The 12,888-nt window shown below is 36.2% G+C and overlaps 1 protein-coding gene across 5 annotated transcripts in view; it reads left to right on the top strand.

The window, feature by feature from the left end:
- The window catches only part of Lrba (LPS responsive beige-like anchor protein), a 701,372-nt gene that overhangs the window by 637,766 nt on the left and 50,718 nt on the right, over nucleotides 1-12,888 (top strand). For all 5 annotated transcript variants that reach the window (XM_071614622.1, XM_071614623.1, XM_071614624.1 and 2 more), the window contains one exon: nucleotides 11,288-11,377. In XM_071614622.1, coding sequence (XP_071470723.1) covers nucleotides 11,288-11,377 — 90 coding nt within the window. The remainder of the gene's footprint in view (nucleotides 1-11,287; nucleotides 11,378-12,888) is intronic.

The following is a 12,888-nucleotide window of genomic DNA, read 5'->3' on the forward strand; positions in this document are numbered from 1 at the left end:
AAAAAATGCATATCAAGTGACCACTTAGTCATCATGTCTAAGTTTGTATTTAATTCCCACAGGACAAAAATCCTGATAACATTAACTGCTAAGGCCAACAGACAGGATACACAACAAGAACTGGACAGGATGGGATGAAATCCCCAGCAGAAAAGTATCTACATAGTGTGAGTGGTCTTGCTGGGTGACATCGCTAGCCGGGTTAAAAAAAAAAAAAAGACAAAGTGTTATTTAAAAACATGTAGAAACCAGATTCCCTCTTCACCTAGGGAAAGAAAAACAGTTACTTTTTAGTAGTCAGAACAATATGATCACAATATTTTAAAAATAGTAAATAAACCTAACTCAAATTCTGTAAAAAAAAAAAATTTAAGGTTGAAATGTGTTCAGAGTGCTCTAGAAATATATATGTATGTATATAAAGTTAAACTCAATGAAGCATAAATGTAAAAAATAGTTTTTCAGGACTGGGGCTCAGTGGTAGAATGTTTGCCTTGCATGTGTGAGGCATTGGGTTCAATCCTCAATACCACATTAAAAATAAATAAATAAAAATAAATTAAAAAATAAAGACATTTTTTAAAAAATAGCTTTGGGCTGGGGATGTGGCTCAAGTGGTAGCACGCTTGCCTGGCATGCGTGCGGCCCGGGTTCAATCCTCAGCACCACATACAAAACAAAGATGTTGTGTCTGCCGAAAACTGAAAAATAAATATTAAAAACAAATTCATTCATATCCATCCTCTCTCTCTCTCTCTCTCTCTCTCTCTCTCTCTCTTTTAAAAAAATAGCCTTTCAAGGAAAATGTAATTTTTAAATATGTGGCTATGGAATATTTTAAACTTAATCAGATAGATTGAAGACCTTTTAAAGTTTTGGAAAATTAGACATAAAGAAAAATATTTTTAAAAATTAGAAAAGAATCAGATTGTTATGTTTTCAAATAAAAATTTCACTTCTAAGAATTTTCATAAAGAATTTTTGTAAAGAATCAAATGGATATAAAAAGATTTAGGTACAAAAATGGTTACTACAGAACTCTTTGTAACTAAAAATTTGGAGAAAAAAGCTACCTAAACAAACTATGATAAAGGAATATTAAGTATGTAGAGAACTATTACAATGTGTAAGTTGAGTTGAATACATCCTACATGAAAACCAGTTGACAATATACTGATGAAAGGAAAAAATCTCTGGTTCCCAAAGTATATAGAATATGACCTCATATAAGTAAAAATACACACACACTCTCTGACATGGGTTATGTGAGCACACACACATGCATGAACACTTCATGTAAGGCCTGGAAGGCTATGTATCAAACCATCACCAGCTGTTCTCTATGGTGAAGATGAAAAGATTGGCAAAATAAAAATCTCTGTTATCCCCACTTTTGACGTCTGACAGAGGATGGATTACTTTTGAAATGAACAATAACAAATCCACTTCAAAAGAAATCCAAACTAAGAAAATATAAAAACCTTTAGAAAGTCTGCCAATATTTGATATGATTTTATGAAGTTTAATTTATCCAGTAACATAATAGCCAGAAATATATATTTAACCAGTTAAGAACCCCAGTAGATTAATTGGTCCAAAACTCGTCAATCATCTATGTATCTTGCTAATAAAGTTAATTTGGTCATATTGAGCTTACTTTCTAACTCATTTACTTCCATTGAGTCCTCAGTTTTAACAATATTTTTCTACCTTTTAAGAATTAAATATTTAGAAAGGTACCTACATTTTTAAAGTAAACAGTATGTTTTCCTCCAAACAGTACACAAAATACAGCAGGCACACACACATCATGTTGTTACGGAGTTCATAAAGAACGGAGGAAGAGCAGCTTCCAAATACAATAAAACTTATTTAAAAATTAAGAATGCAGTGGCAAAAATTCAGGGGAGTGTTAAAAGAAGGGAGAGAAAGGAGTATTTTTACCAACATAAAGGTAAAACATGAAGTAATTATAATTTGTAGATATACGCATAGTCCTTTCCATTGGTGCCTCGTAACTGAGCCCATGCATTCCAGGCACATTAAGTTGAGGCCCAGCTCAGCCTCACTACAATCTCCAGTTCTTGTAGCTGTCCATCTACTATAGCATAATCCCAGCTGCCAATCTGAAAGAAACCAGCTAGTCAGAGCAGACACAACCAACAGAAACAAATGTCACTCAATAATGTTCAGCAGCACTGTGCTCATGGATAATTTCAAACAGTATCTCTGTCTAGAACATTGATGTGCTCATTCAAAACACCTCCATCTCTGGCTACTGGAAATGAGTAGATAAAGCAGCTGCCTAGAAAAATAAGTGGAATGTTTTCAAAGGGGTTCCCAACACCAAAAGCAAACACAGTGAAAACATAGCAAAAATTAAGTCTTAAAACACAGAACAAAACAGGAGAGTTAATTTATTGCATTCTGAAGGTTAAAATATTTCTCAAAAACAAAATATGTTTAAACTATGTCATGAAAGGATGCAGTCATCTGGTCAGTCATTCATATGGTAGGAACCAAATAGTCTAATTTTCTCAACAGTGTTTGTGAGCACCCACTGTTTCAGACCACCGAATTGAGATCAAGAAAGGAATTAAATGACATGCTCCTTGGCTTCAAGAAACTTAAACCTCAGAGACAACACACACACTCACATATGTATGTGCATTTCTCTTCTTCCCTCTCTTTTCCCCTCTCCCTCCCTCCCTCCCTCCCTCTCTCATTGCATTGGCAGGGATACAGAGAAGTTAAGACAACCAATTTACAGTTATAATATGATTTACCCCGTATTTAAAAAATTTGTTCTTAAATGTTTCCCAAATATGAACAGAATAGAATTTCAGTTGTTTCTTTGTACTAATAATGAAAACTAAAAGCAATGATTAAATTACAAATAGTTTCCAAGAAAACAAAGTTATTATTCTGATAATTTATAAATCTGTCATACTGTCAAACATTTTATGCTGATTTTTCAGGTCTGTGCAATTTTTTATTCATCTTAACCTTACTGAAATGTTATATTTATTTTAAAATTTAGAGAACAAAATTCAGTCACTTGATCTGAGGCTATACTTCACATCCCAGTGTGAACAATGCCTAGAGGAAATGGGTTCATGATACAAAGCACTGGCCTGTGAATTCCTTGCAATAACTGAAAGGGGATTTTTTAAAAATGCATAAAAATACTAGTACTTTGCTTTGTAGCCTTGGCTACATAACTTAGCTACTTATTTACTTCCTTAACTGATCATAATGAGTGAAATACAAAGATTAGCTTTACTGACAACTTTGATGCTCATTTAATTGACTAAGGGAAACTGTCTGATTATTGTGGTTTTGATGTACAATAATGTCTGGCATAATTTCATGGTATTTTTTTATGTAGGTTTTCAATTAAAACTTGACTAATCCTTACCGTTTATTTGGCTTTTCATTGTACAGTTCCTGCCCTGCACTGTGTCAAATGTGCCATCTGTGTAACACACTTCTGGCCAGAGATGCTTCAGGATTGTTTCTGGAACACTTGGAATTGTAGCTGCATGAAATTTAAACTTATTGCATTCAATACTTCTAATTTATTATATTGCTACAACCAATGTAATCCTGTTGTCCTGCTCTTAAATCTTACAGCAGTCACAACAAAGATTCCTCCCTCACCTTCCTAAAACAGGCTTGTAGACAACTCCCCCAACTATTTAACCAATGTTAACAATGCTATAAATACCAATTGTGTTTATGCTTTTTGAAAGATTCACTGCGGCCAGTGTTCTGCAGCAGTGCTGAAGCCAAAATGAGCTGTTGACTCCCACCGTGAGAGTGATGGAATTCTAAGCCCAAAATGCTTTTCCTTGGATAAGATATCTGATTTGCTACTGCTGTCATGAAACTGGGGTCATGTAAACTTAAACACTGCTGCTGCTTCTTTTGGAAAACAGACCTTCTCAGGGTGATTATGAGTTGCTAAAACAGCATTTGGAAGGATAAATTTGGAAGAGGGAAAACCAAGCACTGACACTAAACATAGTTTGCAGGTTTGACTTTCAAGTTATGAGGCCCACTGCCTACAGTGAGCTGTCTCCTCGCTCTCTCCCCTCTTCCCTATCCATCTGTGTAAATGGAGCTCAGATCCATTTTTTAGAAGAAATCAATACACTTAGTTAATTTCAGAACCCATATAAACATAAAATGACCTATAATTGTTTGAAAAATAAGGAGAAAATGATACTTCAGGGAACATAGTTTGCAGAGCCGAGTGCGCGATGAAAAGACACAGACAACACTGCACGCAGGCCTTGGGGCAGCGACGTCCTCTGCTAATGCTGCTGTGGTGGATCTTTTTCAGCCTTTGGGCCTCCACCCTTCCTTTCTCCAACTCCCAGACACACCCCAGAATCAGCCCTGGCTCTCCCTGCATGAGCTCTGTGCTGTGTCTATACTTTTCCCTTCTATCAAAATCTATTATCCAATCCTGTTCACAGACAGCTGAACGATGGCAAAGGATTGTTTAAAAAAAAGAAAAAAAGATTTGTAACCAAATCAATGATCTCTAATGGCAGGATTTCAAGCATTTGTAAAGGGCAATGAATTCTGTGGCAAAGGCTTTTTTTTTCTGCATTTATCTAACCATATCACATAGGAACCACTTTAACTCTGGCATTAGCTAATGAACCCCAAATTGGGGGATGGAGCTTTTCATTTTTTACTTTTGATTTTGTATTATTTGCATTTTTATAGGTAACATATATTACTTTGAAAAATAAGTTTTGAAATCCTTTCGTGTTTGATTATACACACTCACATACCAACACACATGCATATGCACATACACATACACACACTCAGTAATGAATCCAAAGATTATTCATAAATCTTAATCCTTGATGAGATTTATAATTAACTATGATATAAGTAAGATATTTTCTCCTAAAGTAGAAATGTTCTTTTCTTCTCTGTCAAATACCATGAGGAAATGAATAAATAAATTCAAATTGCTCAAAAGTATAAAAGAACCCACATAGTTCAATGGGTTAAATAACAAAACAAAAACAAAAGTAAGAGATTGAAGGTTCTGTGATTTCTGAGTGAGACAAAAGTTAAGAAATTAAAAATCATTTCATCCTTATCAGAGTTTTAAGATCTTTGTACAGAGACACTATACCCTGGCAACAGTCAATGTCAAGAACACGGCCCAAACCCAGAAAGTGATCGCAGAAGACAGCTGGCACAGTGTATATTCATATTCTTATGTCACATATACCACTGGTGCAGATTTCCAAGCAGGGACGTTTTGCCTCTCAAAGTGAAAAAGAATTGTGGTTGTCCTCACTAAAATTAAAGAGAAACAATTTTCATAATACAGAAAGAGAAAAATGAAAGAACTCTATGATCTCACTTACAAAGATAACAACCGTAACATTTTAGGGGCCATACTTTCACTTTTCTTTAGCATTTGTATTTTATGTTTCATAACCTGATCAATTTTTCACTGTAACATGGCAAAATACATACAGACCTACAAAGTCATATGTACATTATATATATATGTATATGAGTATGTATGTGTATATATATGATAAATGTAATTAATTTAAAGGTCAAATGTGACAGCCCAAAACAATAATATTAATAATAAAATTATCTACATTTGCTAATTAACTATACTTCCTTATTTACTATCTTACTACAAAATAGCTGCTAACCCTGAAACTTGTAGAAAACCCAGTTTTCCAAGTTCACATGGGACATTTATGAAAAATTAATAATTATGTCCAAGGTCAGTCAAGTTTCAATAAATTTCAAAGCACCACCTTCTTTAGTTTTCAATTAAGTTAAAAATTAGTAACCGCTTTGTTTTCCAAACTGAGTGTCTTCCAAAATTCATGTGTTAAAACTTAATACCAGATGGGTGTGATGGCACATGCCTGTAATCTCAGTGAAGGGAGGTTGAGGCAGGAGGATCACGAGTTCAAAGCCAGCCTCAGCAAAAGCAAGGTGCTAAGAAACAATGAGACCCTGTCTCTAAATAAAATAAAAAAATAGGGCTGGGGATGTGGCTCAGTGGTGGTGTGCCCCTGAGTTTAATCCCAAGTACCCAAACAAACCAAAACAAAACAAAAAATTACAAAACTTAATCCCTATTGTGATAGTGCTAGTAGGTAGGGTCTTTTGGAAAGTGATTATGTCACTAGGTCGTGTTTTAAATGTCAGTAAGATTCTGATCATTAAAAAAGAATCAGAAGAAGAATCTATCCTTGACTGAGGAATGGTAGAAAAAATTAATTTTTCCAACTCTCAGACATGTTCATGCTGAAACATGAACACAGTACACACAGATGGACAGCAGGCAGCAGTATAGATGGACAGTTCACAGAAGTGAACAATCCACTGGTTATGGATTTGGAAATCTTTCAAACAGAAGTAAGGTTGATGTCCAATAGAAAAATAATCCAGGAGAAGTATAGAATTTTTAAAAAAAATCAGAATGCTAATAAAGGATAACTTGTATCATTAATTTATGGGTAAAAAAAAAATAGCAAAAGACAAAAAATAAAGGAACAGAGTCTAGTGCAAAACCATTGAAGTCACAAGAGAGAGAATGTGAAGAAATAGTTGTGATTAATATTGCAAACTGCTTCAGAAATCAAGACAAATGAAAAATAGCCAGTGAATTTTAAAACAATAGTAAGAATCTGGAATTAATGGTTGGCAATATAAGTTTGATTCAAGTTTTGAGTCACTGCCTTACAATCTTACTCCTTAATTCTCACACTCAAAAAAGCCCTTCCTATTGCATTATTTTACTGCCAGCAATCCAAGAGTTACTAAGAAGTAAAGCATTTGTGTCTAAGAATTCTACAGCCTTTTTAAATACCTGCATGAGTTGCAAAGAAAATTTATTATTATTTAATCTGTGATTATTCTATGTCAAAGAGACAGAATAATCAGATGATTGCCTTACGTGATGCAAAAAAGCCTTTTCCTCAAAGTGGCCAGTGATGTACCATTTCTGTTACAGTTGAATTTTTAAAAGTGTTTAAAAGAGGGGCTGGGGCTGTAACTCAGTGGCAGAGTGCTTGCCTCACATGTGTGAGGCACTGGGTTCGATCCACAGTACCACATAAAAATAAACAAAGACAAACTGTCTATGTACAACTATAGAAGAAAAATTTTTAAAAGACGTGTTTAAGGGCTGGGGATGTGGCTCAAGCGGTAGCATGCTTGCCTGGCATGCGCGGGGCGCTGGGTTTGATCCTCAGCACCACATACAAATAGAATAAAGATGTTGCTGCGTCCACTGATAACTGAAAAATAAATATTAAAAAAAAAGAAGTGTTTAAAAGGGTTGGGGTTGTGGCTCAGCTATAGAGCGCTTGCCTAGCATGTACAAGCCACTGGGTTCGATTCTTAGCACCACATAAAAATAAATTAATTAAATAAAGGTATTGTGTCCAACCACAACTGAAAAAATATTTTTTTAAAATGTGCTTAGGGCTGGAATTGTGGCTTAGCGGTAGAGTGCTCGCTTAGCACGGGCGGGACCCAGGTTCGATCCTCAGCACCACATAAAAATAAAGGCATTGTGTTGTGTTCATCTACACCTAAAAAATAAATATTTTTTAAAAAATGTGTTTAAAAGAGGAGATTGGCATTTTTGAAAGTTTTCTTATCATCCTGATCCTTTTCTTTTCTCCTTCTTTTGGAGCTGGGGGTTGAACCTAGGTCCTATACATGCTGAGCATGTGCTCTACCACTTTACTGTACCCTTAGGTTCCCATATTCTTTTCATTTCAAAACAAAGTTAAGTGCAAACAGTACAGGTAGTATTAAGACCAATTGCATAACATTTATATCTATGATAAAGATTGACATGCTATGACGTCATTGTTCTTGGTTTCTCTGTAGTTGGCATTATTGACCACTCTTGTTAGAACTCTCGTCTTAGGGCTCTGATGTCACCCTCTACTGCTTTTACTCCTACCCTTCCCCCTGCCAACTGCCCTTTCTCTGTCTTCTTCATTCTTTCTTGACACCATACCCTAAATCTAAGTATTTCTGCAGGTTCAGCTCTAGCTGCTTTTGTGTGTGCATCTCATGTGTCTTCTTCCTGGGGCTCACCAGGGGTTTCAAGCTGTGCTCCTGAGCCCAGTGACTTCTCACAGTTGTCCCAGAGCCTGCTGAAGCAGAAGAGCCTTATACCTATGTTTTTTATGTACTGAGGTTCCATGTAAGGTTTTATTTCAAAAAAGAAGTCATTTCTGCCACCTAAAAACATAAACCCATGTATAGCAAGAAGACAAGATCATAAACCATTGACTTAAATTTCTCTCTGAATGAATGACACCCAAATCAATACCTCTGATCTCTCATCTCAGAGCCAGTCTTGGGTTTTCTTTTGCACACTAGACTGCAGATTCCACATGTCTGATTTAAAATTTATTGTCTTTCTCCTGTCAAATTTTTTTCCCCCAACAAAAGCTCCTACTTCTGTTCATTTCTTTGCTGTTCTCTGAAGCATGCAAGTTTAAAAAATATATAGTTTTGTCTTTTTTCTTCATTGCTCAAAGTCATCAAGAGTCTCTAATACTTATTGAGCTTCCACAGACATGATTCACATATTCATCCATTTCTTCTCTTTACTGTAGTTTTCACAAGGTTTAAGATGTACAACTCCTTACGTCTCGGACTGTTCTCAGAACTGCCGAAGAAATCTAACTCTAGGCTCCTCACCCTGCAATATACTTTAAAATCCTGAGATAGATTTTAGTTTCCTAAAATAACATGTTCACCATCATCTTCCTATATACAGTCCTGCAGCATGTCTTCTTTCCCTATTTTAGTTGTGTTAAATGGAGATCACACTTGAGTCTCAAAACTAATGATAATACAGCATTTGATTTGGTGCTGTGTATGTTCCAGGTACTGTGTTAAACACTTTATATGCAGTATCTATTTAATTTTCCAGACAATTCTATGAAGTAAATATTGTCATTATCTCTATTTAATGGATGTGAAACAGAGATTTAGCTTCTTGTCCAAATTCAAACAGTATATAAATGGCCAGGCCAGGATTTGCATTCTGAGCCATCTGACACCATAGGTCATATGTTGAAGCACTACATTCTCAGACACCCACTCACACCCCCACCCCTTTTTTTGGTACTGAGGATTAAACCCAGAGGTGATCTACCACTGAGGTATATCCACAGCCTACTTTTTATTTGTTGAGACAATACCTTGCTAAGTTGCCTAGTTTGGCTTCAAGTTTATATCCTCCTGCCTTATTGTGATGACACAATAAAGATCCTTTATAAACTCATCATTAGATTGTAAGTTTATACTTTTCTTGTGCTTATTCTCATCCCTAGAGCCTGGCATAGTACCTAACAGATAAGGAAACAGGATGGCTCAAAGTTTGAGAGTCTGAGCTCTAGAGGCAGGCTGCTGGGTATACGTTTCAAGTCTCCTATGTAATTACTATGTGACCTACACAAGATTACCAAGTTCTTCGTGCTCTATTTTCCTTATCTAGAAAATGGATGTAGTCAAGTGTTGACATCATAAAATTTAAAGATTAATTGATAGAAGATAGTTAATGATTTAAAAAAGTTTCTGGCAGATTGTAAATATTAAATGAATAGTTGTTGCTGTTAGCAGCCCACAGTGAATGTTTGTTCAGTGTACATTCAGGGTCTAATCTTGACTTTTAAATTCATGTCATTTAGTCCTTAATATAACGCTGTGAGATAGGTACTATTATTATCCATATTTTATGGGAGAGAAGATTGAAACTTATGTTAAACAGCTTGCCTTAGATCACAGTTCGTAAATGGCTAGATACAGGATTTGAACTCGGCCCATCCTGCTCCCACCTCATCACTCAGCCCTCACACAGGTCCTTCCCAGTCTTTTCTGCTTGGCAGTGATCATAGAACATGCCTTAACGTACTGGAAGGTGGCATCGGAGCGATATTGAGCCTCCCAATATATTTACCCTGTTTCCTATGTCATAAGTGCAGAAACATTAAGATTTAATAGATATGTGTACTTAGTTCATGATCATTGAATGCATAAATAAATAAATAAATACTATCATTGTTTCATGCAAGGTCCTTGTGCAAGGCCATTAGTGCTATTTTCATCCAATAAGAAATTAGTAAATGATAATGATTATTTTTCTTATGATTATTAATTGCCTGCAGCGTGAAGGTCATAAAGTGCATATGAAAACTGAAGACCTCCTTTCTTCAAGATTAAAACAATAACACGATGACTACATATTGTGAATTTGAGTTTCTTTCTTTTTTTTTCTGAGAATTAAGAATACTGGACTGTATGGGGATGCTGAAACAACCCTTTTGTATATCTGCTTCCTTCTTGCCTTCATACATCCTGTAGTATTTATGCACTCAGTTTAGAGACCTCATGGTAAAGAAGACACGTAAGGGCTTTCATGGATCTTGTCTTTTAATAGGAAGAGACAGACATATACAAGTAAACAGAATCACTAAGGATTGTGATAGCCCCCCTGGCATTTTATAGTTTCCCATGATGCAGGAGTTGGAAAGTGGGCTTCTATGTTGGAGGACAGTGGCAGCCAAAACAGGGAAGTGCTTTGCAAAAGACGAGCATGCGCACGCACACACACCCCTTTCAGAAAGGGTGCACACAGGTTCCTTATGTTTAGTTGGTCCCTGGCTTAACCGTCTCATGCTTGGATACAACATTTGTTATTAAATAAGAAAGTTATATAATAATGTTATTTAGCCATCTAGGTTCAAAGAGACTGTTAACAATAATGCTATTTTTACAATAATGCAAAAGTTATACACATCAACCACTTTCACAGGTATTGCACTTCTTTTTTCCACTTTTCTGCTTCCCAGGATGAAATGGGGCCTAGAATCAAAGAAGCAATAGTTTTTCTGTCTACCTGTAAAAGATTAGCCTTTTGTCATCATAGATGTTGCAAGCAGAAAAACCAAACACAAGAAAACAGAGACGAAGCCAAAAAGGACAATTTCTGATTGTTATAGCTGGTTTCTGTTTCATATCACTGAGCAAGATGAGAATGTTTTGCAGAGTTTTATAGGAACAGCTTCCACAGTACTACAGGGTGACCTCACCCTCACTGCCCTTGCCAGGTGCACAGCCCCCTGTGAAAATACAGGTCAATTTTCAACATGAAACAAGCCAGAAGTATGGAATGACATTTTCAGGTGGCAGTTGTGGTTCTAGTGCCTGTAATTAACACCTCTTAACCTCAGACTTGCCATGCCTTTTTCAGGCTGTCGAAGCTCAAATCCGAAGTTTTGGACAGACGCCTTCTCAACTTCTCATAGAGCCCCATCCTCCCAGAGGTTCTGCCATGCAAGCGGTGAGTGCCATTTTCACTCTGCTCTTTCCTGGCCTGTCTTTCAGACCATGCTTGATATTCCTAACAGTCACTCACTGTGCTTGAGGTGCTCCACCCCACCAGGGCCTGCTCTTATGCAATATGTGTTAACCCACTAACAACCAGCAAATGCCACTTCCTTCTTTTCTCGAGTCTTTGAGAAGGTGAAGATCTCCAGTGTACTAATATGTCATCGGTTCGTGTTTTTTTTTTAATATTTATTTTTTAGTTTTAGGTGGACACAATGTCTTTATTTTTATTTTTATGTGGTGCTGAGGATCAGACCCAGTGTCTCATGCATGCTAGGTGAGCACTCTACCACTGAGCCACAACCCAGCCCTCAGTTCATGTTTTGTGTTGCAGAATTAAGAGGTCTTGATTGTCACTTCTCCTCACTGTGGGAAAAGGACACCAGACCTAGGATTTGTTTAATTTTCTGATTGGATCCTATGAGTTTCTAGATTAGTTTTGCTTCTTTGATCATTATTTTACATTGATCATTATTTAACATCCCAATATATTTCTCAGGTTGGGAATTTTTAAACTAATTTTGATATGTAGGTATTGTTACTGAAGGTCAGGGAAGAGGTTGGTGGGGGTGCTTAGTATATCAAAACTTTAATGACTTAAAACAATGATTTATTTGATTTCTCATGATTTTGAGAGTTCTATTGGCATTTCTTCTGCTCTTTTCACCTTGACTCACCCACACTGGGGCTGAGTGGATGAGCTTCTTATTCCATGTGGACTCTCACCCTTTAAGGAAGTTAGATCAGACTCTTCCCATGGCAGAAGTTCCCAAGAAAATGAAGACAAAATCGGGAGACTTCTTGAGGCTTGCTTTTGAACTTATACATCATTTATGCCATATTTTGTTGGTCGAAGCGAAGCAAGTCAAAAGCCAGTCCAGAATTAGACTTGAGCTGCAAAATAAAATGGTCATTCTACCTTTGTAGTTCCTGAAGTTTCAGGAAGAAATTCTTCAATGAGATGGGAAAAAAAAATTGGCACAGTAACAAATCAAATTGCATGATTCTCATAAAAGAGGTTGCTCATTACTGGAGTTGCTCAATGGTAGAGCACCTGCCTAGCAAGTGAAAGAAAGAGAGAAAGAAGGAAATATGAATAATTTAAGATAAATTCAAATTCTGTGTTATGGCTTAAAGATGGCAGGATTTTGACATTAGGAAGGAAGGAGCAACAGCTGAAAGGGCAAGACACAGACTGAGGCCTGTCCACCTCTGGTCTTTCTCTTTTTTTTTTTCTTTCTCTTCCCACTTCCCCTTCTTCTGTGTCTTTTTCCCTTTTGCTTCTTTCTCATCTTCTTTCTACTTCCAGAGTTTTCCCCTTTATTTCTTTAGGAACATGAATTGGCCATAATAATAAACTATAACATTTATTTTTAAAAATATTTTTATCACCTTCTCACTACATGTTTTAAAACCAGTGAGACCAGATTTTAACAAACATAAAGGGTGAGTCTAGTGGGTTGA

Source organism: Marmota flaviventris, chromosome 7 (assembly GCF_047511675.1).
Source record: "Marmota flaviventris isolate mMarFla1 chromosome 7, mMarFla1.hap1, whole genome shotgun sequence".
In the NCBI taxonomy this organism is placed as follows: Eukaryota; Metazoa; Chordata; class Mammalia; order Rodentia; family Sciuridae; genus Marmota; species Marmota flaviventris.